Raw genomic sequence first — 27404 nt, forward strand, 5'->3', positions numbered from 1 at the left:
GTGAGTGCCGATTTCATAAAGAGCGGCGAGTTTACCCTGGAGAAGATGGGAGTGACGTACAAGGCCAAGGCCCATCTTAAATCTCCATTTGACCCTCAGAACAAACGCGTCAAGGGCATCTATGATTGAGAAGGACCACACATGTGAAAACTGAAGAAAACACACTGGTTGGAGAAGTGCAGCTTCCAAATATTATGCATTATAGCTTAGATTCAATGTGATAGGAAATAACTGGTGGAGATAAAATAAACTTTTTTAGGTCTAAAATGTAAATCAAAATACAAAAGAGGTGCTAATTTAGTTATTATTGTACAAATGTTGATTGTTAAGCTTTACATTTTAAGCCTGCTCTGGGTTTAAGAGTAACACTTGTGAATGCTCTCATGTGAGAAATATTAGTATGAAAACAAACTATTGAGGTGAACTAAAGTGTCTTTGCTCTAGTAATCAAAGATGTTTTTCCAGTACACCTGGATAAGTCCCTCGCGTGATCCTGCTATCTTTGAATAAGCCTGAGCTTTTTTCTGGATCACTTTTTAATTACTAAAATAACCTCACGTGATTAGGTCGTTTTTAAAAATAGAAACTAAAGTGAACAATATTTGCTCTTTTCAAACTATCAGAAGTATGTTTTTAAGCCTTAACACTAGATAACTCAGGGAATCTATTTACATAGTTAATACTGTGAATTCTCTATTGGCAGCACAAGCTTTGTGTACTGGTGCTAAAAAGTAAATAACTTTAAATATTTAGGCATGTATAACTGTCAAGCTTTTCCCTTTTTTAAAGTGCTATATTTTAGATATTAAAATAAAGAATTTCATTTATCCTATGAGGCCATATTGGGGAATCAAAGTGTTTCCAAACCATTCACAAGCCCTTCTGGCAGTTTGAGTCAGATTACAGTGACTGATGCTGTTGTTGACAACAGTGACTAAAACTGATTTTCACTCTGTAGTATGGTATCTAAATCTTAGGCAGACAAGAGTGTTTATCAACAAAAAAAACCCTGAGGCATAGTTGATCCAGCCAGGGAGGAAACACTGCTGTAGAAACAAATACTGGATAAAGACAAGTTATCAGAAAGCAGCTGTTACAGATAGAGCCTTTGTTTTCTGAGCCACCCCCTCCCCCCTCTCCGTCATTGCTGTCCTCTTCTGCTCTATACTGCCGTCGCTGCTGATTGCAAACTCAATTCTCTTAAGTTTGTTTCATACCAAATGCCATTGTCATTTAACAAGAGTTATCTTCCAATCCAGGCACTTATTTGCTGTTGTTCTGCTGCTAAATCAAACTCAACCATTTGTACATCTGCATAAGGCGACAGCACATTTACCATCGCCTTGGCCTTTTGACATTTCAAAATGTGATCTTGGTAAAATGGACTAGTGAGTTTGACAGGACTGTTTTGTAGATTTCTTGTAATTAAAATGTACATTTTGCTAATACAACTAGCTTCATCTGTCATCTCACTCAGTCATTTAGTGTATGCCACATGTATACGCTGTGTGTACTGTATAGATATACACTGCTAACTAATCAGCTATTATTTTATTTGTCGCCATTTCATGGTTGTTGTAAGGAAAAGTCTTCAAAGTAAAACTGACAGAAAAAGAGAAATCACCAGTCAAACTCTTTGATGGCATAATCATGTCTTAAATGCAAGTATGTGCAGTAATTCAAGATACTAATTCTGCTAGTTATGTCTTAAGTCTAACAACAAAAAGATTTTACATTCAACACCTGTGCTTGTACCCCCTTTCACTAACAGTTCAGGCCAAACAAGAAACACATACAGTGTGAACAGCACATTAATAATTGTGTGAAAGCAGGAAGTCCTCTGTGTGTACAGTATGGCTACTACTCGCCTCTCCAATGTGTGTTGCTGCACGTTCACTAATGTGGAATGATTCATTGATTTCGCCCAGAAGGCCATTAATCATTGAAATGGTTGTTCTGTGCAGCGGCTTAGGTTAATAACAAGATTTATTTGGGAAATGTTAAACGGACTGACATAAACTATCACTACTGGTCCTCTACACAATATGTCAACAGGTATTTGTTCCTAATTCAGTTTATAGAATGTCTCTCTCCATGATGGGAATACTACAAAAGTACTGATGATAGAAAGCAGGTGATTCTTATACTGTATGCAACATGTCTTAAGTGAATTGTTAACCAGTTAAATTAACAGTAAACGTGTTAAATGATTGTTAAACCAGACTTATTTAATCTGTCCCAAGGAATTTGTGTATTAATAAATCCCTTTTATCTGCCAACATTTTTGTGACATTTATTATTCAACACACAAAAACAAAGCAAATACACACAGGACACAAAAGAGTGGGAAAAATACAATGCTGAACTGAAGAAGTGGTTAAAATAATAAGTTATTTACTTTTGAATAATGTTACACTTTTGTCCAAAGCACTAATTAATGAGTCACATTTTTGTGTTACATGACCATTTCCATTTCAAGTGCTAAAACATTACATAGGAATCATCATTGGGAATACTCATAACATATTTTATAGATATTATACAATAACAGCGAGTAGAGAACATCATTCATCCAAAACTATCAATTCTTTAACTTTCTCCAGGTTAGCAGCCCTCTTGTGGGCTGAAGCAGGCCGTGGTGACCCCCTCGCTCAGACTTGGGGTGTGGGGGGTTTGCTGGTGGGGGGCGCCCCTCCCTCACAGGGGTAGCGAGGCTTATCCAGGATAGAGGTGACTACTGGTACAGGCTTCTTGTCCCACTCCCCCTGGAGAAACAGATATATGATGTTGGTCACATTTGATCGTTGTTTGGGGGGGGGAGGAAGTGTTTTGTCCTTGATATTTTGCAGGTTTTATTATGTGACAGTTTTTAATGTACAGTTCATCAAACCTGCCCAAAAAAAGTATTTGTGGTTTCTAGTGAACTTTCTTTTACGGCACATAGTTGTTCAACTTATTACAGAGTCGAGTCCAGTTCCCCCCATAAACAGTGTTTGTGTGTATAGTTTTTTATTTCAGTTCTGTGTTTTGTCAATTCCTTCCTTTTGCAGTGCTTATCTTTGCCTATAGCTACATTTAGTTAGGTGACCCTCCAGCAATTTGCCAATGATTGCAGTATCACTAGATGCTGAGAAAGCTTTTGACCAAATAGAATGGGCATATCTGTTTTACACGCTCCAAAAATGTGGCTTTGGGCCCAAGTTGATTAGCTGGGTTAAGGCTTTGTATAGCGCTCCCTTCTCTTCTGTTAGAACTAATGGGTTAATCTCAAAACCTTTCCCCTTATACCGTGGTGTGAGGCAAGGGTGTCCTGTTAGTCCCCTACTTTTTATTATGGCTCTAGAACCATTAGCCTGTGCAATTTGCGCTAATGGTGACATATATGGTGTGAACATTCATGGACACGATTTCAAATTAAATATGTACGCTGACGATATACTTCTTACTTTGAGCAAGCCAGCACTCTCTATACCCGCAGTTCTTGATATTATACATTTATTTGGCAGCTTCTCTGGATATAAGATAAATTGGAACAAGAGTGAAGCAATCCCACTTAACTCATATACATATAAACACAACCTAATGAGCACCCCCTTTATTTGGAAAACAAATGGAATGAGGTATTTGGGAATTAACATCGTCTCTCCTATCTCTAAAATCTTTAGCCTTAACGTCCCTGCTATTTTCCAGTCCATTAAGAAGGACATCAACAGGTGGATGGCCATACCACTTTCTCTATGGGGCAGAGCAGAAACCTTGAAAATGAATGTTCTCCCAAGGCTTTCTCATATTATCTCCTCTATCCCTCTTGAATTCCCTCTAAAATGGTTTAAAGATATCAAATCCCTATTCACTCAGTTCCTTTGGAATAATAAGAAACCCAGAATCGCACATAAGTTGATCATTCCAAGATCAATGGGAGGTTTGAGAGTCCCAGATGTATTCCAGTATTATCTGTCCTTCAATGCAAAGTATCCATTATCGTGGGCGTACAAAAGTGCCTCTTCGGTAGGCAGTTGGCAATGGCTGGAGCAATCCATCATGTCTGTAAACCAAAACATATCTCTGGCATCAATATGGCACTGCCCAAAACCACCACCCTCAATGGATAATACCATCATCCGCTTTTCATGCTCTATTGTAAAGCAACTGCACAGGAGACTCAACATAGAGGGGCTCTCTTTACCATCTTGCCCCATTTGGAGTAACCCCTGTATTTCTGCAGGAGGCGGCACTTTAAGTAATAATATCTGGCAGAAGGCTGGTATTACTACAATTGGACAGATATATAGAGACCAAACCCTTCCATTTCAACAACTCAAAAATCAGTATGGTCTCTCAGGCTCATATTTTCTATCATATGCACAACTAGCATCTATTATTAGTACAAAATGTAAGGAGGGAGCCATGCCTGCTTCATGTATGGAAGAGGACCAGCGCCTCAAGAAAGCAATCATATCATCAGGTGTGGTCTCTAACATTTATAAATTATTATCTAGGGCTGCCCTGATACCTATTCTCCTGTCCTACTGTCCTGGGAGCATGCCTTGAATATCTCTCTGTCTGCTTTGCAATGGAACTCCATTTGGCAGTCAGCTATGTTCTCTTCTAAATGTGTAAGATTCAGGATCATACAGTTCAAAATTCTCAATAGAGCTTACATCACCCCTGTTACAAAATCCAAGATGGACAATAAACACAGAGACTTATGCTGGCATGAATGTGGCAAGCGAGGTACATTGTTGCACCTACTCTGGGAATGCCCAGCGGTAAAAAAACTTTGGTCAGAAGTAATATCCTTATTGTCTGAATCTTTAAAAGTTAATTTCCCTACATGTCCCATCGCATGTCTACTGGGTCTCAAGCCAGATGGCAATCTTGCAAGGACTACCGATCGGCTCTGGACATTGGGCTGTTTAGCCACAAAAAGACTCATGCTATTAAACTGGAAGGAACGCAAACCAGCCTGCTTTACTAGGGACTCATGGCTGAGGGAGTATCTGGACCTACTGAACATGGAGCGTGCAGCTTCTCTGCTGGGGGATTTTGAGGGGATACAGGAGGATTGCGGTTCACTGCCCGCAGCTCTCCTATCTAACCCTGTCAATATGGCATGTCTTGTGTAATGTATAATGTATTGTGTATTGTAATGTCCTGTGTATGTCACAATCTGCTGTCTTAGGAAGTCATTCTTGCATCCAACCCCCCCCCCCCCCCCTGTTGCGTTTTGTTTAGTTGTTACATGTTTTGATGTACGGTTTGTTATCTGGAGCAATGTCTGTTTATTCATTTTTTTTAATTAAAAAAAATAAATAAATAAAAGGATGGAGGTGACCACTGGTACAGGCTTCTTGTCCCACTCCCCCTGGAGAAACAGATATATGATGTTGGTCACATTTGATCGTTGTTTGGGGGGGGGGAAGAAAGTGTTTTGTCCTTGATATTTTGCAGGTTTTATTATGTGACAGTTTTTACTGTACAGTTCATCAAACCTGCCCAAAAAAAGTATTTGTGATTTCTAGTGAGCTTTCTTTTACGGCACATAGTTGTTCAACTTATTACAGAGTCAAGTCCAGTTCCCCCCATAAACAGTGTTTGTGTGTATAGTTTTTTATTTCAGTTCTGTGTTTTGTCAATTCCTTCCTTTTGCAGTGCTTATCTTTGCCTATAGCTACATTTAGTTTTCAGCATTTATTAAGAAATCTAAATTATTGCTTTGTTAGACAATGATTGTCATTCTTTAGTGCTTGTTTTTAATTGAATGTATGTGATTAATAGCTGTACTCCAGGTTGATTTGATTATTATATAGATCACCTGTTGCGCAGGGGTTGGCTCATAATGAATAATTTAGAGAAGCTTGGTGCATTTACCACACAACGCCCCTTGTATTAGGGCTTGAGAGAGGCGGGTACACCCAGCACTTTTGATCTTTTACCAACTTATCCTAATTTTAGCAGATTTTGTCACGTAGATGCTCTGATCTTTAGGTGTTATTGAGACTTCTTTGCCGTCTTAACTTTTCTGACTGACGGTGATTTAGAGCATTCTGAAATGCCAGTCACTTGTGTAGAACAGGTTTCAGGCCGTGGCTTTCGATTGTGGATTTCAGCTTTCAGATGTCTCTGTTGAACTTCACAAGTTTAATTAAACTCTTCTTTTGGACAAACTCCAAACAGTTGGTGTTCATCATTAATTTCTAAGCTTTCCCCTGCGTTATATTAAGAATCGACACCACAATGACGTTAACACTGAGAGTCGACTGTAACCTTGGCCGCTAAATTACTTTTAGAATATTTCACGCTTGACGGCCTCACCAAAAATATATTGTTAACAGTCTCTCAATTGCCTTCCAGTGGTGGCATTGATAATGAAACACATGCCAGTTTTGTCGTAATTAAATACACCATAATAAATACTCTTGCAGCTTTGTAAAAACATCAAGCCATATGCTATCTTTCAAGAACATGAGCCTAATGTTTCGAATGAGGTTTTTGATATTTTTTCTCCCAGACACTGGACCTGATGTTAGAAATCAAGGAGGACGTTTTTTGCTCTTACATAAAACCTTGATCAAGGCCTCTAACCATGTTTGATCTCGGATTTATTTATTCACTCTGATCCAAACATACTGTGTGTGTGTCTGTGTTTTTGTTATAGGTTAACAAGCGGTCCGTTCAGCCGATCTGACTATCTTGTCCGACTGATGCCTGCCTTCTGATCTGGATAATTGGCGGCTTGGCAGTCGATTGCATTGTGTGTGTGTTAGTGTGTTGTCTGGGACTTACAGGAAAGAGGCGTGCACTCGACTGGTTGCAGTGCATGGAGATGGGGGCTGTGTTATAAAGGGAGTCCAGCACTTCTCCACTGAATGCGTCCCACTGTAGTTTAGAATACTGCTCCGTCACGTCCACATCACACACGCAATGGTCATCTCCGTGGAACCTAGAGGGAGGGCAGGATGGAGGGAAGAGAGAGGTTGAAGGAAAGTCGATAAAGAGGAAGGCAGGGAGATTGAGAAAGGAGGAAGAGATTGAAAAAACACAGTTTCACTTTAAAGGACAAAACATCAGTTTTGTTTACGATTAAAAGGAGTAATCACAACTCTGGTTCCCGGGAGCGAAGGACAAGAGTGACTGTTGATGCCAAGAATTGCTTAGTCATACAAGAGATGAAGGGGAAGATGTAAAATGAATGAAGGACGAGGGGCGCACGCAAGTGATTTCCGAGAGAGATAGATGAGTTTGTGCTAGTGTTACCTGTTAATGAAGTTAAAGTATTTCTGCAGGTATCCCGAGTCAACGTGGCTTTTGCAGAGCTCCAGCTTAGTTCGAGGGTAGTAGTGAACGTAGTTAACACACATTTCATCCATGATGCCAAAACCTCCCTGAGGATAGAAAGAGATTTAGATGAAGATGGAGGAATGTGGAGTATAAAGAGCAGATGTAGGTATTAAGGGGGGAGATATGGAAGGATTAAGAGAATAAAGGAAATGTGTTGGGGAAAGAGAGATTAGAGAAGGCAATACTCAAGATTATTCCTTATACTGTCGCCCAAGGTGAATTTAAGCAATATAAAAATAGTGTGCCGCTCACCAATGTAGGCTTGCTCCTATCTTCTGTGTTATAAGTACACTTAGTTATGAGGACATCACCCTGCAGGATTAAGCAGAAACACAACGCCATGTTCACCATATTTCATTTCTAAAAAAGCGCAATTGGACAGTTTAAGGTTATTGACAAAAGCCACAGATCCAGTGGCCAGTATTTGTTTTTTGTTGTGCTATGTGGAGCTCAGCTGCTGTGTTATTGTCTCCAGAGAACTTCCTATCACATCACACATTATTACAGCCTGTCCCTACAGTATTTTCACTCCATTTAACCTGTTAAACCCCACGGCGCGGCGGGAAGGGGGAAAACGCAACATCTTGCAAGAAACAGCGTCTGAGGGCTTCTTCACTATGAATGTGTCATACTCGCTTAAAGGGAAGAAACTCAGCTCAGACAATACTAACCATGTTTAGCTAAACGAAACAAAAGGGTAATAACAAAGGCTCTGAATTAGCCCTGAGCTAAAAAATGCTAACGCAATTAGCACAGAACTAAATGTAAAATACCCTTATTACTCATCAAATCTGCACAAACAAGATATCGATTAGCAAACTGAGATTTCACAGATTCCAGACATATAATTATCATCACTGAGTGATCTGAACTCGCGACAGGGGAAACAAAAACAGACATCACACCACGTAGCATTACGGAGCAAACACGGGAGAAATTCTTACCTATGCTGTTGTTCGGATCAAAAGTTGTGTTCAATGGCATTAAAACGATAAAAACGCTGCTGAAGGTTAATCCATAGGTTAATCCAATGTGTCTGTGTCACTTTGAAATGGTACTGATAATCCATCTTCATATTTAGATCAATAACGGAGATTTCATATTAGCTGCTACGAGAGTGTATGACAGCTTCCGGTTTTGGGCATTCTGGCTACGCATCACTCATTCACCAATGGGTAATGTTTAGATGGATTCTAGGAACTTCCCCTCGATTCTATTGGCTCTAACGGTTCAAAAGAGATGTCAATCCTCAAAATCGACCAAGGGGGGCCATAGATATGGAAAATGCACCCAAATGACCCCAGAAGTGTTTGTTTTTTTCAAAATCTCTCTAAAAAGGTCAAGTGTCAATTGTTTTGCATCAATCTTGATACAGGGTACTTATTATATGTTATAGTTTGGATTCCTATAGCTTTTAGTCTACTACCTCATCATTCAAGGGTGGTTTTCACTATAAGTAATGTTTTTTTGTTTGGACAGACTATAATTTACATTTTTGTTACTATGTTCAATCTGAATTTACTTTAAAATAAAACAATTATATATTGATTCTGACTTTTCTACATCCAACTCACAGGTTTATCATTGCTTTGAGAAAAAATATTATTAATTTACCCCTTTTAGAAGTGAAGTTATAGTTAATTGTTCTGGGAATGTCATTTTCGAGCCTGAGGCCTGAAAAATAGGCTCGCAGTTCAAGCGTGGTACTCTAATTCAGAACTTCAGGAAAAATACACCTGGGGCTTGACCGTTTAGCCTTCATTCACCATTTACTGTGAAACATTAAATAATCTAATCTTCTCTGAAAACAAATTCTGCACAGAGAAAAACTAAAATAGGCAATGCTTTATTAAATTGCAAGCGTAGTGATCAACATGTATACTTACAGGTAAAACATTTGTCATTTTCCTCAGAACTCGGATTGTCTAAAGGCAAGAAGAACAAAAAACAAAATTAAGTAATTAAAGGGAAAATCCACCAAACATTTAATTGTGTTCATATCTTTTTACACCACATTTCCCTCTCCATCATCTTGAGTTTGGACATAATCGTAATTTATTTAAAATATGGAAAGATAATGTATTGATTTTGAGGATTTCCTTGGAGGCAGCTTTCATAGTTATTAGCTGTGTTGTATGTGTTTCTATAAGATTTTCAGAAAGCGGTTTGTTTATACGTCTATAATGATGATGCAGGGTTTGAAACAACACTTCCACACAGGTACAGTACACAGATTAGTCAGACATCAACAGCAGCTGGAGATTTTATCTGGCAGTCTAGCATATGTCCTTCTCTGCCCTCATTGTGTGTGTGTACCTGCCCCGGGATATTTAAAAAAAAAAAAAAACACAACAGATGTCGTCTGCTCTCTCCCAACAATGTTGATGTTGTTGTTTGTCAGTTTTGATGTTGTTTTGACTATCAGGAAGTTATTTTATTCTGCTTTGAATGGAATTATTTACTGCTATACCTAATGAGGCTAAATCCAGGTCAGAACAATTGTGACTGATAAGAAATAGGTTATAACTTTCTGTAGAAACACTGCTTTCATTAAAAAGTAATCAGTTATCTGCCACCTATTAACACCTGTTTGATTAAATACTAAAACACTTTCTATGATAAGTAATTCCCTTAATTAGCAGTATTTTAAAGAAAGGTTTTAATAAATCATTTGAAACTCCTCATTTGCAGCAAGTACACAAAAGACCATCAAGCATTAGCTTATCATTTTCAGCTAGTTATAAAACATGCAAAATCAAAGACCCTTTTTGAGCCTTTATTGTAATGAGGTGGCAGCTTATTATTTTAAAAGGTGCAGTAGAAGCAGAGGATAATCTGTGGCATGTGGCTCAGTGAGATATGAAGTGCTACTACCTTTTTTCAAATCTAATGAAGTATAAGATACACTGCACAAAGAAAGTTCTGTGCACAGATTTCCTCTGGGTAAACTGAGCTCCGCTGTGTCTCACCTGGTAGTGTGTACTGAAGTGCTTGTCCTCCTGGACCACCTCCAGCTCTTTGCCTGCCCTCACCAAAACAGTCCTTACCCCCCGCCCTGCCAGGTGGGTGTGCAGCTGGGATGCAAATATATAGATTCCTCCTGAAGGCAAAGCCTAGATATACAAACAGACGGACGTAGAAACTTTCAAGGTCAAGTTCCAACTGAGATGTCTGTGCTTAAGGGACCAAAACTTGAACAAAAATATGTGGCATGCTAGATGAAATATTTATCCATAATTCTTATTTGAACGTTAAATAATGCAGTGAATATGGGGGAAATGTATACATACAGTCTGGGTACACTCGGAGGTGCAATATCCACTGAGGTAGAAGTTGTTTTGTTTAGGTGGGACAGCCATGATGGGAGTATAAACAAGACCCAGCTCCATGATCCCTGCATCGTACCGCCTCAGACTTGGGGTGTAATGCAAGCGTATCCCTGAAGAGTCACGACGGCCTACGAGAAACAAAATCATGCAATATTTAAATATGTAGCAAAGTCAGTTTACTTGTAGGTTAAGGATATGTTCGGAACAATTAAAAGGAAGTGTGCATAGAAGAATAAGAGTAAGTACAGTGTTTCAGAATGTGGTAAAATGTGTGAGTCTAAGTGTGTACTTTATATACCAGATATAATGAGAGGGTTGTGGTAATGGACCTCCAGACGAAGGAACCTTGAGGAACTTGGTCCACCCAGAGGCATCCCTGCATCAGGAGGATAGTAAAAAGCCTGCAAAACACACACACACACACACACACACAATTTTTTACTGTGAAGAAACTATAATCTGCTAATTTCCCCAACTGAAAAACAGATTTAAATGTTGTATTTTCTGAGGAAGGAGCTAAAATTCATTAATGTTTCCATCCTTGCTCATTTTGTTTAAGACTGAAAATGTCAGAGGATGATAAAATGAAATCACCCAGATGTAAAACTACTTTTCAACCATGTGCCAAGAAAAGGTCGAAACACAAAACTGGTTATTTGACGGTTGTATCTCAAACTTCCAGACTTACTTCCATTCTGAAAATGTATTACAGGATTACCCATCCACCTCAATTATTTGCATATTAATTACTCGCCCAATTTTCTCCTTCAAAATGTGATTCTATCTTGGTAATCGCTACTATATTAATCTTATTGATTTTTCTTGCCCACCCTGCAGAGATAATAGATTGTCTCTCTAGCTCTACTAATGTGGTACTGATAGTCTTCCTTTTCTTCTGGGGTCCCTCAGGGCTCACACCTGGGCCCCCTTATCTTTCAGGTCATCATCATTCACTCCACAGTTCACTCCACAGTTACGCAGATGACACTCAACTAATTGTGTCCCTGGTCTTGGACAATTGAGACCAATGCACCAACACTTGTCCTAGCAAATGTTCTTTCATATTTCTTGCCGTTTGAGTTTGTATATAAATGTTTTTTGCACTTATTGTAAGTCACTTTGTAAGTAATGTAATGTAATGGTTCATTCCAATGTTGGAAAGTTGCCACTAAAACATGCCTTGGCACAAACTTACATAATCAAATATTTTCTTTGCATCAAATGTATTCCTTGAAAATGACTTTCAAATGTCTTCATGGCCTTTTGGAAATGTATGAGCTGGCTAAAACAATGCTTATTGATTATTTCTACACATCGAAAGGTTGTCTTCTCATATGGACGCACACTTTGAGGCACTGGTTGAACGTGTGATGTATTTATTTATTTATTTAATGCTCGTTGGATTCTGAGATATTCTGCTTAGCATTGGCAAAAAACTAATTTTCACTCACTTCTGGCCCCATGGGCGTCAAACCTCCTCGCTTTTATCGAGAAAAATTGATTTAATCTTCATTCATCATCGGTCTTTTAATTTTTCAGACCACTTGAAGACTCTGCTGATACACACAGTTTGTAACGGAAAAGAGAATTGTTTTATTTAATCTTGTTAAAGTTGTAACAGTAAAATCCTTGGAGACTTGCTTTCTCCACTACAAACACACCACTTTTTCTCTGCCATTTCTTTTCACTTCCCATTCTGGCAGTGGAGTTCATTACTGTTTCTCTCCCTTTTCAAACTTCCCTCCCTCTATTTTCCTGCTTTCTCTCTTGCATTGTTTACGCAGGGCCACGTTTTCCTTCCGATGCAGTCCCGGGGAGAATGAGACAACACTATTAGGAGGTGATGAAAGAGGCCTGAATATTTCTCACCTAATCTTGTCTTCACAGCTCAAAGCCCACAGAAAGCATCCTGCTTGTTTTTGTTTGGCTGGCAGATAATCCAATCAGAGAGGGGCCAGGCTGGCTGTGATACAGTGGGGAGCGGAGCAAAGAAATATGGTGACAGGCGCGCCGTTCCCTGTCCTCTTTGCTTTATGTGACCAGCCGGCTGCCTGCCTGCTTGGTCAGCCGGCTGGTTGGTAGCTGTGGTACACAAGTGGACTGAATTAATGTCTGATAGAGGACCGACTAGCCGCCTGAAGACACAGGCGCCATTTTCTCTCCCTACTATTTCAATCAACAGTTTTCCCTAAAAAAAAGAACTGCAATGTGTGTGTTTCTTATAGAATAAAAATTCAAGGAAAAAAACAACTGTGATTTTTTACTACATTTTTAGCAGGCTGACTCATAGGCTAGATGACTGTCGGGGATGCAGCCATGATGTTGGATATATTCGTCATTTTGCCCCCTTGGGGACAGAAAAATAAGATGTCACTTCACACTGACCTAAAAAGCGCTCACAGAAACTTTATAGACTAAGGTTAGCATTGGTTTTACAATTATAGAATGCAATTGTCCCTGTCATTACCAGAAAAACTATCTTGCACACAATCTTAGTTTCCTCAGTAGTGTTCAGTTATTCAAGAATATCAGCCCATGATAAGCACTTGTTTTTAGGCTACAACTGTAAATATTCATGTGGTTTTCATTCTTTGACTTTGTGTCAAGTGTCGACAAGTTTGTGATTATTTGCATCATGTGAGCGTGCTTCCCACATACAGACTGTTTCCCAGCTCTTAATAGACGTGTGCTGTGTGTGGGATCCTCTTTACAAGGTTTTTTGCTCAAAGTGGTAGGCTTGGATATTACTTGCGTAGGAGTATTTGTTTATCTCTCATAATAGGAATGAGGACACGACCAAAATTAAGATTTATTCCAACTTTTTTCAATTAGACACACTATTATGTGTAAAATGTGTCAATGTATATGTGTTTCTGCTTTATCTAAAACATTATTTGACTTTGACTTGTAAGTGTTGCGAATATGTTTGTAGCACTGTTGTTTTAAGAGTATAAGGAATAAACGTAGTCAGTGGAAGGTGCCAATGAGGACTGATGTAAGAAGATGTGTGTGGGTGTCTGTTTCCCATCATACCTCAGCACCCATAGCCCATGCAGCGAGCACATGGCGGCAGAAATCGAGCTTGTTCGGCTTCATCTTGTCATCGCAGGAGCCGCTGTACTCTGGAACGTCGCCTTTATCTGCAGAACATTCGAACACTTCCATGTGGTGCACGATGGCCTCGTTACCTGGAGTTATCACTGACTCATACTGACAGCAACAGAGAGAGAAGTGGAAAAAAGAAAACAAGTCATGTTGTTTTATGTGTTTCTACTTCTAAAAGCTTTTACCTTGGACAGGTACATCAAAAATGAAAATTCTGAAATAATTGTATGCAACATAATGTGTGAAAGCTTCCATATCTTGTAATTCAAAGGCATTCATACCATAACAATGTGATTTTTGGGCATATTTTCAGGCAGCTTCTGTATGTAGCACCAGTAGGTGGTCTCCTGATGTGGGATGATGACGTTTGGCGACAAGACATCCAGCGTCCGTACATCTGGAGGCAGGATGGGTGGCAGCGTGTCGGGGCGCAGCATCAGCACAGTCTGCATCCCCGTGTGGATCCGGGACAGGTTCAGCTGCTCCAGAGAGGCAAGTGGTTCTTCCAAAAATCCATAGATGACGTGCACGGTTCCCTCCTGACAAATCCCACCCAAAAAACAGACTATGTTTAGTTGATACTAAGCAGAAAACCAACATCAGTAAATTAATAATCTTGTGGGGTTATTCATTGGTTGAATTTTCCTATGAAGGCAAAAAGAGAACTTCTCTCATTTTGTTGTCATGGTAATGACCATTAGTTTTGTGTCTGCAACTTGGAGGTTTTATGCGGCACCATGGAAACCATAATCAGTATATTAAATTTGAAGTGAAACGGCAATGAAACGCACACACACACATGAATAAACTTTCACATACAGGGTAAATGTTCTGTGCTGTTATGTTCCACACGTGTGCACTCAAATGCCCTCTTTACCGCCTTAGTACTCTCTCTTCCTCGCCACCTGCTAACTGTCAGGTTCCCTCAGTTCAGGACTGACTGACTAAATCAACAAGTGTGCTCGCTCTTTACATGACCTCTTGGAGAATCGACAAGTGACATAAATGTAGAGGAGAGGATCATCTTGTAAATCAGTCAAATATTTATCCAGCTCAAGGTTTCCTACAGGTTTCAAAAGGTGACAATGGGAGACTATGGACAGCAGAGCACTGCATTGGAGCATGTATTCTACTGTACTCAAGTACAATTTTAAGTACTTATTATTATAACTAAATAACTTATTAAGTTATTTACCTGAAAAAGCTCTTCCATCACAAGCTTCCAACACATTAACACATCAATAATATAATGTGAATGTTTCTGAAAAAGGAACCTTGTGCAGAAAGAGTACTTTTAGTATATTTTGATGCTAATACTTGTGTACTTTTACTCAAGTACATTTTGAAATGCAGGGCTTTTTCTTAAAAAAGAAGATTTCTGCAAAAGTATAACCAAGATCTAAGTACTTTATACACCTCTGTAAGGAAGCCAGTAAGGTTAAGAAAACCAGAGCTTTATGCTTTTGTTTGTACAGGATTACATAGAATTATCTTCACATTTGCATAAACACACACACACACGCACGCACGCACGCACGCACGCACGCACGCACACACACACACACACACACACACACACACACACACAGTCGAAAGTCTTCACACACCTCTATGAGGTAGTCTCTGGGATCACAGGTGCTGAACGGTCTTTTGAAGAGCAGGTGGAATCCGTCAGGTTTGTGTTTGGCATCCAACAACTCGTAGTCTTGTTGGCTATCCAATGAAACGTGGCCCTCACTGTCACTCCACGCATCCTGAGGGACACATGTTGACTTTTAAAAAAATCTAACCTGCTCAAAGTATTTAAAAGCACATTTTTATGAGCCAATCACATTTAATCAACCCTTCTTTACCTGAGAGTTTGAACAGTTGAACAGCTCATTTCAAAAGGAGGGGATCAGGTTTCGCAATGGAAAAACTCATTATTCACCCATTACCTTAAGACATGTTGTCAAATCAAGCAGAGAAATAATAAAGTGGCTGTTCTTTGTTTATTTTCAGATTGACACAAACCTACACGATTTTCGCAAAAGGAATCAGTGTACCTTCCCCACCTGGTGTTCAATATTCCTGTTCTCTGCCAGGAGGTTTTTCAACAGCTCCGTCTATCCGCTCCTGCTATGTTTCTCACATTCATATCTGTCCAGAATAACACCTAAGATCTCGGTATTTCTGTCTCCCTCTCTGAACATCTTATATAACCACTCAAAACAAACGGCAACATATTTTTATACATGATTCTAAAAAGAAAGAAGTGGGCAGTATACAGTATGTGAGTTGCACGTCTGTGTAGAGAATTTCTAAGACTTGGAATTGTTAAGTTTGTGTATAAAGGTTATCTTTTGTTATGTTTAAGTTAATGGCAGTTGGGTCCACTTTGTGTAACCATTTTTGGTCACTTTCGCCTTTAAAATCCTTACATTATGATTCAATTGTTTTGCCAATATCAAAGTTAGTTTATTATGGTAATGGTATAATTACAGTTGATCTATATTGTAGTATTAGCAATGTGGAACGTGTTGCCATAAAAGACTGCTTATGGATTTGTGAGACAAAAGTCTCAGCCATCCCTTCTGAAGTTGAACTGAGAGCAGTGTATGGAGTCCTGCTCGCCTCAGATCTAATCTCAGCAGAGAATCACAATATGGTGTATGTCTGCACAGAAAAATCAATAAAAAGGAGTCAACTGCCCATTTTCTGTAAAAATAAAATAAAAAACAGCATAGATAGTGGTAATGTTGGTTTTGGGTGTTATGTTTTATTATTCAAAAGAATGGTGTTGGTCTAAGAAAGTAGAAGAAGAAATCTGTGACCTTTTACTCCTTTTTCATTTTTAAAACCATCAAAACTTTACATTAACATTCCTCAGTTCATATTACATTTATATAAAATAAGATTAGTTCTAGATTCAAGTCCCTTTCTGCTGATTACTTCGACCGAGGAACAATTTTTTATAAAAGTTTAAAATGTCCTTATTTCTCGGCATTGACGAAAGGAACTATTTAACTCTGCACACATTGCTTTTAGTTGTGAGGGCTTGCTCAGCAAGACATATGGACAAAAAGAGAATGAGATGTAAGAGACATTTTATACTTTAGCCTTCATTTAAGAGGGAAAAGGTGTACTTCAGAAGCTGTCCCTGCACTTTATCCCATGTATGACCTGATAACTAACCTGCTATTCATGGTGAAATCACAAACCCTACATAGCAAACAACTGAAGTCTTTGTTTGCTGACCGATCCCATTTGGCAAATACTTTAACAAACAGGTAGTTTTGTCCACACAGGATCCTCAAAGGTTGAACGCAAATACACTAACCGACCAGATGTTAGTCCTACTGCCTACAGTATGTCAATAATATAAGACAAATGATAAATTAGTCAGAAAAGTTTTTTTCCAAGGAACAGTCAGAACTGCTGCTCAAAAATGTATCTGCAATTTGTATTCACCCTGCTAACTTTTATTCATATTTCCACATAACCCTTGTGGACAAAATGTAATTTCAAAAAAGATAAATTGAAATTTACAGCAACATAAATTCTAAATTGATTAATTTATCAGGGAATTTCATTTGTTAAGGAGGCTTGTGTTTGGCAAATATAAAAATGAGACATTTTACACATCTTAATCAGCACAGGATTCAATTTTGATATGCTAATACCTGCTAATGATTCCCCAGTGAGCTTCAGCTATTAGTGACGTTTGAGTGATTTCCAATTAGCTAGGGCCGATAGCATCCTTTGTGACTCTGTGATCATGAAGCAAGCAGTCCGCCGGCTCCTCGTGCAAAAAACACCAATCTCACGCCCCGGGGACCGCAGACAGATGAGGGAGACCTCCTTTCCTCGAGGACCTCATGTAATCCATGTGCATTTATGAATTTGACACAGAGAGGAAAATGGAAAGGGAGACTGAGAAAGACTGTACAAATATCTGATTCAACACCTCCTATTAGAAACCTGCTGGATTTCCACACCTTTTAGGAGACGAGCCTTGTGTCATTCTAATGTGTTGTAGCTATAACGACAGCTAAAGACACATCATTTTAGCAACCCCCCACATTAAATGTTCTTTTAGTCTTTATTATTTACCTACCTTTATAGTTTTTTTACCTACCTTTATATTTTAAACATATATATATATTATTTATTATTATTTATTGTATAGCTCTATTTGTATTTCTGTTGTACCTATATGTTCACTTTGTGTTATGGGGTTTTATATTTTATATTGTTGCATCGATTCAGTTGTCTTGTGTCTTATCTGTCAGAGAGAAACCATTATTTATTTTATTTTATTTGTATTATCATACATTTCACCTCCTTGTGTCTATTAACCTGATAACATGTTATATTTTGCTGAATGTACCTTTTAAAGTTCTTAACAAATAATCAGGGGGAATTCTTGTTGTTTGTTTTTAACTTTACAAAGTTAACTTGAACTGATGTGTCATGTTGTAAAGCACTTTGAGCTGCATGTGTTGTATGAAAAGTCCTATATAAATAAAGCTTTATTATTATTATTATTATTATTATAATTCCCTAAATTATTTGAAATTTGTTGGACAGATTATATAGATAATACACATTCCGGTTTACCCCAAAGTAGCTGTTAGTTCCAGAGTCCCACAACACCACCAGGTCAGCGTTGGTCAGCTCCCCGCGGTCCGACATCCCAAAGACCACGCCGTGTTTGATGTCTGCGACCGTCAGCTGAATGTAAACCTCCTGGTTGGCGTAGCTGATGTTCCAGGAGAGCTGGACATCCCCGCGGGGGTCAAGGCTCATACGGAAGGGCATGGGGAGCGGTGGTAGAGGGCCGGAGGGGTTTATTTTAAGGTCTGAAACTTCAACAGCATTGGTGGGGCCCTGGTATGAAGCCACCAAGATGACCATGAGAGCAGCGATGGCGGTGAAGTACATGATGGTGAAGTCTTGAAGCCGAATGTTCTTTTTGCAGATCCTCATAGCCGAAAGGTTCTATTGTGGCAGCAAGTTGTCGTCTTTTTTCACCTCTTGTTATGTCTTCCTCAGTCTTCCCGAAGTGGAGTTCAATCAAGAAAGTTCTCCAAATGGTGGATTTCTGTGCGAGCTCCACCTCTACACCTCTTTCTGTCCCTGTAAGCCCTGCCCTTCGTTCTGGACTAACTTGACTGTATCCGTCACAGTAGTCAGGTGAGGTTGTTTACCCTCTTCTTCCCATGTTTTCTTTCATCTCAGTCACTCAAACTTAATGTTGAGTTTTCCTAAACTTTCCAGTCTTTAGGTTTCTCTGATTCCAAGTCCTTTGCGGGAACTGTCTCTTCCCTCTGAGCCACTGTTCTGTCTCTCTCTTTCCCATGTCCCCCTCCCTGGTTTTTAAGAGACTCCTCCCTTGTGACTTGTCTGTTTTTATCCACGCTAATAGTATTACATTTGTTGAGGGAAATTGGATTGTATCCTTTAAGCCCTGGGGTAAACCATGATTCTTCACATCTGCCAGACCCTAATTGATCCAAATTCAACCATGGACATTATCAACGACAATCTGCTCAGAAAAACTAAACTGTATTGCTCACTCTATCTCTGTCTTTTTGTGTTACTTTAGTGAGCATGATCAAACATTTTCATATATATTTCCTGACAAAAAGTATTTATCACACTATAGCTCTCACCTGGCTTGTTGGCTATTTGATTCAAAGTGGATTTAGGGTGCAGCAAGCACATGTGGAGGCGGAAACAAGGCATTAATGCATTAGGCCCTTTCCTTTAAGCCACTGCCTCAGGCTTCAGAAGACCTAATCAAACTGTCAATTATGGGTTTCAAACAAAAGAGGGACACATTCAGGGTTGGTTTGAAAGGTTAGTGAAGTGTGTGTGCTCTTTAGACTGTCCCTAACTTTTACACACATTTAATAATCAAACTGCAAAAGGTTACAAACAGGGAGCTTGACAGAACAGTGCATTCGTAGTTACGGGAAACATATTTTTGTCAGTGGGAATGAAATCATTAAGGGTTATAATAGGGTCTACGGATATAATTATTTATTATAAAGACCCTTACCCACTGTCAGAGTCTACTGAGAAAGAAAGAGGCGTTCATATTTTTTTTAACACCTTTGGTTTTCCTATACTATTACAAGTCAAAATATCTGTGTTGTAAAACGCCTATAATTATTTCACTGACACGTTCTTTACCTCTCCTTGTAGAAGCCGGGCTATCAGTTGGTCTACTCTCAATCAATATAAATCAAATGTTGTGTTTAATGAAAGATTATAAGAAAGATAGTGGTTTAAGTTATGGAAACAGCCAATAGGATCCTGTCCTCGGTTGGTATTAGGGAGCGTTTTTTGTTTGTTCAAAGCTAGAATGGGTAATGTTTTAAACATTTTTGTTAGACTTGTTGAAATTATTTTTACATCCCGGGGCAAGGCTGGAACAAGTTGTCTACTCACATGTTTTTGATAATTTACAAGTAATGTAAAAATAAAAATGAATGATTAACATTACAGTTGTCCACTCCTAAACTAAAGGGTTGCCTATGGACAAAATACCAAACCTTATGTTGCTACCCCTGCAAATCTTGCTTTAGCTTACCTACCTCCAGTGGTTCTTCTCACCCTGCTGCAGTAAAGTAAAGGTGTAACAAACTGACCACACCCAAGTGAAACAGGCTCACAGCCACAGAGGGCAGTGAAGCTCTGCTTTTCAGCCTGGTGTTATCACTCTTAATAGCAATAGGGATAAGTACAGGATGGATGGACAGTTTACAGAAGATGGCTGCTACACATCTCTGTCCACTACTTTCATGTAGGGATGATTCACTACATTTAAAATTCCTTTGAATTTCAGGGCATGCTCGTCATCAAAAGTGCTGTAGGGTAAATGCAAATGCACATTTGCTCATGACGTCAAACCATTGCATTTATTTTCCAGAAGAGGCTCATAAAGGGAAAGGTTTACTTCTGAGCAAAACTAAACAGAGAGGACAAAAGATAAAGGCACAGACTGGTGTTGTGTTGGTTAATATAATAAAGCCCACCAGGCCCACAGGCCAAAAAGAGATGTGTGTGTCTGTGGCTTCACATGAGGCTAAATAATCTTCCATTTCTCCATGTGTCTTTCTCTTTCTTTTCATCTTTTACACCACCTCACTTACCTCTCCTCTGTCACACTGCTCTCCATTACTGGTGATCACCCTCTCACTCTCTTCCTGCCGTCTCATTTCTCTTACATGCATACTTATCTCTCTGCTGCCATTACTGAGGTGTCAGCAAACCTAAACGCCGTAAAGTCGGCCGTGATCTGGATGGAACGACAGAAAAAGAGAGGGACAGAGTGGGGGATGGGTGAGGAAGAACAGATTTAGGGAGAGAATGATGGTCCCTTTGGGTAATCGTGTCATGTTGTGTGTGGGTGCCTGGGGGGCTATCTGACATTTCCCTGCCTAGAACAAGTCAGACATTGCCCCTACAACTTTCCCATGATGCTTTGCTGTCAGTTTAGGAGAGGCTTATGCATGGGCACGCAGATGCCAAAAAGAATTAGGAATCTCACTGACAAATGATCCATAACTTATGAACATATGTTTTGTATTATGCATAGTTAGTATTGCATGTATTCTCTGATTGAATTATATGAAATGTATTACATAAAGCAATACTATCGAATAGTCCTACTACAGAGACGGCATCAGAGAGATTATTAATGTATTCACAATGATTTTAAAGCCCTTGGATATTTTGTATTCATTTATAGTGTTGCTCTTTTATCAGGTTTGATAGATACTGTAAATTGCCCATTTATTAATACATACATTTGATACAATCAAGTAACACTTTTTAATTTAAAGCAGTATACAAATAAACGACAGAAACTACAGTCGCAACTATTTTTGGATACATTCTCAAACTACCCAAGCACTTTATCATCGTTTGCCAAAAGAGGACCATACAGTACCAACAGAACCTGACCCAGTAATAGTTTGCAGGAATTCAAACTATTCAGACTTTATTTGGAGTATTCAAATTTGGAGTATTCACTATATGGCTGTTACAGTGAAAGGTCTTAAACTTGAAAACATTGTGCCACCTTGCTACAACATCTGTCTAAGTTAAAGCCAATGTAGAATTTGCTGAGCAGCAACCCTTGTGGCCACAGGCGGTAACCACAGAAACATCTAAATACAAGTAGTAGAGTCATAAAGTTATCACATAACACAGATATATAAAAGTAAAGTTTGCTAACAAAAGCTAATGGAAGTCCCCATAAGCTAAATGTCAAGAAGGTTCAAACCTGAGTGTATATAACTGAGCATAGATATAAATGTGACTTTTCTACAAAATATATATTATGTCACGTCATGTTTAAAGATCCATATTGTTTTTTCACTTTTACTGGTGCCAATAACTTACAAGTTTGCAAACCACCAAAACCAATTGACATCCGTGTAGTTAACCCGGAACATCTGCGGCCCATAAGGGTCTGGGGCCCCAAGGCGGTTGCCCACTTTGCCTGTTTGGTAAACAAGCTTTGACTAAAAGATTGTCTTTAATTGCAGTGGTTAAAGCAATTATCTATTCTACACCCCGCTTCATTGATATAGTAAATAAAGCTTTATTTAAATTCTGCAATTGACTCTTATAGGTCGAGATGCCTCTTAGCCACTCTGATACACCTCATCTTGTATGCATGCATGCACAAATGCACACACAAATGCACACACACACACACACACACACACACATACACACACACACACACACACACACACACACACACACACACGCACACACACACGCACACGCACACGCACAAAAGGCAAAAAGGAGAGAAAGTGGAATGGATAAAAGCTGAACTCCCATCAACATGACAAATGCAACCATCTCAATCTCTCTCAATATAAATATTTCAACGCGGCACACTCTCAAAGTGCACTAATCTCCACTTCTGCCTGTTTGAATAATGAATGCAATAAAAACTCACACTGCTACTCTTAACGTTGCCTCAAACTGCCCCTCGTCTGATCCGAATGTGAGAGGCTAGACGTTGTAGGGCTGGATGAGTAATTAGAGGAGACGATGAGTGAAGAGTAAAAGAGGAGAAAAAAGACAGATGAATAACGAAAGAAAAAGAAGTTGTACAACAGTGGCGTTTAGAAGTTGACAAGATGGGAATACTGTGGCACAGAGAGTGTCTCATGGATCACATGAAAGGGAATTAAAAATAGAAAACAATCTCATATACGGGTGGACTTCCTGACATGTCCTCAAACAGATCAACAGAGTGAAATGACAAAAGACAGAGGGACAAAATGATCTTTCAAAGGGACGAATGTGTCTCTGGTCCTAATGGACTTTAATGGACGTTTTGTTCCAGACAGAGGGACAGTTTGTTTTTCCACCTTGGTTGAACCTTTGGCAGAGGATAGGTGTAATAGTTTAATTATCGTTATAGTGTTGGTTGTCTCATGTGGCTTGGGTGATTAACTGCTGCAACTGTAAGTGGGAAGCTTAATGAATCTTCTCTGCATTCTGGTTTCCAGTATGAAGAACTCTGATTTATACAGTTGGCTGTGTGCTGGTTGTAAATTTGGAGAGTTTGTTCAAGGTTCGAGGTTCAAGGTTCAAGGCTTTTATTTGTTATACGTACATAGCTACAGTATAGTTAAAAAATCTTAGGTTGCTGGCTCCACCAACGTGTCTGAGGACATGCACTTTTATTTTATTTCTCCACACTTGTCATGGTGACTTTGGCGCGTAGCCTAATTAAAATGTCTACAATTACAGCAAACTTGCATCTCATGAAGTCCCACAAAAAGGCACACAGCTGACAGACTTCTGCTTGGAAGTCAGAAGGGACTTCATCAAGCATCTTGTCCCCCTCCCCTCCCTTCCCTCTCTCTTGTCTATTCTCTCTATACATTAGCACCCACCGCCAAACTGTGACTAAAGCGCCATCTCTCAGGCTGCACACTTCAGGCTGCATTCACTCACTGGGTCTGCAGGCAGTAAAGAGACACCTCTGAATGAATTTCACTCGTCTCCGCGCAGCGCCGGACCTCTCTCAGCAAATATATGCGGAAATCCAGGAACCGTGCATGTAAATATACAGCAGCCGGTATTCTCGGAGACACTTAGCCCGAGAGGCGAGCAGCTGGCTAGTTTTTCGCCAAACATGCGGCGCAAAGAGACAAACACACAAGAGAAGGGGAGGAGATAGATAAAAAGATTAATAAGGAAAAAAAGCTTCGCGTCGATTTGTGTGGAAGCGCTTCAGCAAAAATCTGACCTCGACCTCCTCGGACGGTGGGAAACTGGTGGTTGAAATGGAGATGTCGAGATTTTCTATCACCTCGTCTCCTCCTCCAACACACATGCTGCTGAGGCTGATGATGATGTTTGCGTAGGAGTGCTTTATCTGAGAGCAGTGTTGGTGAAGCGGTCTCTCCTGTTCAAACAACTCCAGACAAGCAGTGGTGTGTGGCTGACGCGTCTTTCCGGAGGCATTGTAATTACTATTGGAGCGTTTATTGGAGTGCTTTTCGGGTGTCTTTCTGCGAGTTTGGAATTGGACAGAAAACGTTTTGCATGCGAATGAAAGGACTGGTGTGGAAAAGTAGTCCTACAGCAAAGAATAAGGACACATATATGTTGCCTTTTTTTTTTTTAACTAGCAACTACACAGGATCAGCCAACCGGTTTATTGTTGGACTAAAGTCGATTGACTTACTGGCACTTCAGCGTTTTGCTGATTACTTTGCTGACATTTGGGCTTTTTTTGCCATTGGTTTCACTATTCAGTGACTGAAGTCGACACATTCTACAAACAGCAGAGGACGCGACCTGAGCTCCAGGGAGCCACCTCTACCCTAGATGTGACCCGGTGAATTCCTCTTATCTCTGCAGGTAAGAGTCCTCATCCTATAAGTAAATAAGATGTTCTTTTATTATCCATACACTCTTTCCTATGTTGGATTTAACATTGGTTGTATAGCAAACCGGGTACATCTTCTTGTTGAGTCATGCATGCCATTTAGTAGTTAGTTTGGAAAGGAGATGAGATAGATGGATAGATGGATGGAGATGGGGAAGCAGAGTGCTACATCACTTTCTAATGTCAGCACCATGGACAGATCCACACTTGTCTTCTAGCAGGATGGGTAGCTTTTCTTATTCAAACCACAACATTTCTAATTCAGTATGGTCCATACCCCCCTCTAAGTACAACAAATAGCATAGTGTGTTTTCAGCAGCTTAATCTGAACCATGGTACAGCTGTGGATATATATTACAGATATATATAACAGAGGGATAGATGAGAGAGGGTAAAGGCAAAGGGAGAGGTTCAGTGATTCTTTTGTATGACCGACTTCCTGGCTGGCCGGCTCACCACATGCTGACAAAACAGCATGGCTCGTGAGCCACTGCTACTGTCACCAACTGTTAGCCATGGTCACATCCAAACTGTTCGCTTCAGATATTTTTAGGCAGGGTGGAAATGCATCTCAAGCAGCATTAAAGCAGTGCAACACGAAAGCAGCCCACTGAATTCAGTTAAAATGCTGAAAATATTTCAGGCAAATGGATGCAAATGCAACCAACCGCCTACGCTGTGTTTCGGAAAACACTGTGCTGGATGAAGTCATAGCTAACCAGCTTAACTGTGTAGGTATGATAATGAAAATCTAAGCTTATGGAGTGTTTAGATAGTTTGAATATTTGGTGGAACACAAGGGGAGAAGAAAGTTGGGCCCCAGATGCTTGTCTTAAAGGCAATTGGGGTTATTTTTAACATAAACCCTTATTCTGTTATGGTGAAGAAATGAACCATTATATTCTTGGGGATAGCTTGCTAAGTATTTTAGGGGTGTAACTATACATTGACATGGATCAATGCACTGATTTAATGATCAATCATCCAATAGCATCAATGCAAAATGTCAATACATATCATTATCTTTAAGAAACGCCTTTTATTGTGAAATTCCCATAGCACATCTATGTCATCGTTTCCAACCAAGCTCATCTCCTTCGCACACATTCAAACAGGTTACATGAGAACAATGGCATTTTATTGGGAAAAGAGATCATTCTATTTTAAGTCAAATAAAAAGAGGGTTTTAACCCAAGTCTCAAAGAGCCCAGCAAATTACATTTTGTTTTCTTTTTGTTAATAGATTAATTGAATGGGCACATGATAGTCTTATACTGACCTCAGGCCCCTGAATTGAATCAAATAGAAATTGCATCGTTGCAGACTTTATATCATCGGATATCATACTGTTGTCTATATCATCAGATCTGTATAATATTGTATTGTGTTGAAACTTGTAATTAAGACCTCATGTATTTACTAAAACCCACTATTTCATACTGTCCAGAAAGTAACTTCTTTGAAAATAACTTCACTATATAATACAGCCTCATTAGCTGTTGGAGTATCAAAACGCTAATGTACTCTTTCAGTCCAAAGTTCAGGCAATATTCTGTTTACCAGAGGATGAATACTCTTCATTATTTTCTTCTCTGCTTGTGTATTGGCAGATGTGATTTGGAGTTATTGATTCCTACATTTCTGTTTACCTTAGCTAATCTCCCTCAATACTTACCTCCTCCTCATTCATTGAAACGTTTAAGAAGAGTGCAGTACATTTCAAGAATAAACCTGAATAAATAACTCCAGGAAACAATATGCCTCCACACAGGGCACGAAGGGTCACTGAGCATATGATTAGGATAGACACCAATATTCTTTTGCTTTCCCAATCACAATATCTCAGTGCTCTCCAGCTTCATCATCAAAACACCAAACGAAGGAACATGTGTTGGTGCTATTCCTCAAGTAACAGAGAGGCTCTGAGGTGGTGTTCCCACATGTAACTAAGATGGTTACTCTAGGTTTTTACTTTAATTTCCCTGGGGCAAAGAGAGTTGAAGGTTGCACACTTACTCAGATTGATACCTGTGACTCCTTTGCTGTATGACTCACTGAGCTACCATGAATTATGTTATGATGTTGGTGCTGATATTTTTCCAAATCACATCAATTCTGCCTTTGTATTAGCACCACAGTGACTGGTTTTAAGCACTCGATATTATATTATATTGTAAATGCCAGAGCTAATGGTAAAATGTTTCTCAAACGCAGTTATTGAAATAGTACACTATACACATACAGGAGGTTAAATATGTGTTAAAGCCAATTTTGATTGTAAGGGAATCTTACAACCATCTATTAAACTTGAACAACTAAACATAAAGGTTTATAGACACTGTTTAAAGCACTGGATAGTGGTGGTTTGGAAATCTGGTTTTCCATCACCCCATAGATATATGCTGAATCCCACGCTGTAACATCACATGTACTTTCAGAAAGATTTGGCAACCCTATTTGACCTCTATGCACACCCTGCCAACGTCTATATCAAAACAAAATTATCCACATTATTTTTCTGAATTAGCCAGGATTGTTTAGATTGCCTCTCTTAATTTTATATTGTATTCATTTATATTCTATATATTAGTTTAGTTAATTAAAATGTTGAATACTACCTACAGTAGTAAGGTCCTCTTTCAGTGTGTATTTAGGTGGGATGTGGTGGATGATTTAGATCCATGTTCATGTGAGATTACGTATGTATTCTGTGC

General features: G+C 39.3%; 3 protein-coding genes across 9 annotated transcripts in view; 2 read left to right on the plus strand and 1 right to left on the minus strand.

Moving 5' to 3' along the window:
• sardh (sarcosine dehydrogenase) overlaps positions 1 to 2279 on the plus strand; it is a 39656-nt gene extending 37377 nt beyond the window's left edge. For all 3 annotated transcript variants that reach the window (XM_079658375.1, XM_079658376.1, XM_079658374.1), the window contains exon 22: positions 1 to 2279. In XM_079658375.1, coding sequence (XP_079514501.1) covers positions 1 to 129 — 129 coding nt within the window. In that variant the 3' untranslated portion in view covers positions 130 to 2279.
• On the minus strand, positions 586 to 23891 carry dbh (dopamine beta-hydroxylase (dopamine beta-monooxygenase)). Of its 5 annotated transcripts, none has more exons than XM_079658381.1 (14): positions 23751 to 23884; positions 22741 to 22811; positions 20915 to 21060; positions 15383 to 15529; positions 14057 to 14314; positions 13704 to 13880; positions 10969 to 11071; positions 10632 to 10798; positions 10311 to 10454; positions 9228 to 9266; positions 7594 to 7653; positions 7258 to 7385; positions 6787 to 6943; positions 586 to 2765 (listed from the first exon to the last, which is right to left on the minus strand). In XM_079658381.1, exons 3-14 carry the CDS (start codon positions 20993 to 20995, stop codon positions 2652 to 2654), a joined length of 1575 nt encoding a protein of 524 aa, XP_079514507.1. In that variant the 5' UTR covers positions 20996 to 21060; positions 22741 to 22811; positions 23751 to 23884; the 3' UTR covers positions 586 to 2651. The 5 variants fall into 5 exon arrangements, with proteins under 5 accessions (XP_079514507.1, XP_079514504.1, XP_079514506.1 ...); XM_079658378.1 differs by having other exon boundaries at positions 18375 to 21060; XM_079658380.1 differs by lacking the exon at positions 22741 to 22811 and having other exon boundaries at positions 23751 to 23891.
• LOC307024326 (protein FAM163B-like) overlaps positions 23768 to 27404 on the plus strand; it is a 22980-nt gene continuing 19343 nt past the window's right edge. The window contains exon 1 of the mRNA XM_079658383.1: positions 23768 to 24662. The gene's annotated coding sequence lies outside the window, so the exon portion shown is untranslated. The remainder of the gene's footprint in view (positions 24663 to 27404) is intronic.

Source organism: Notothenia rossii (assembly GCF_949606895.1).
Source record: "Notothenia rossii genome assembly, chromosome: 11".
NCBI lineage: Eukaryota > Metazoa > Chordata > Actinopteri > Perciformes > Nototheniidae > Notothenia > Notothenia rossii.

What these genes read in the sequence shown, in the direction of transcription:
- dbh (XM_079658377.1), bottom strand. Translation starts at nt 18,743, where the DNA reads ATGAGGATCTGCAAAAAGAACATTCGGCTTCAAGACTTCACCATCATG. An exon ending in CCTCCGAGTGTACCCAGACT is followed by an intron (nt 10,455 to 10,631) that starts GTATGTATACAT and finishes TTGTATATCTAG; the next exon opens with GCTTTGCCTTCAGGAGGAAT. An exon ending in ATAGGAGCAAGCCTACATTG is followed by an intron (nt 7,386 to 7,593) that starts GTGAGCGGCACA and finishes TTCTATCCTCAG; the next exon opens with GGAGGTTTTGGCATCATGGA.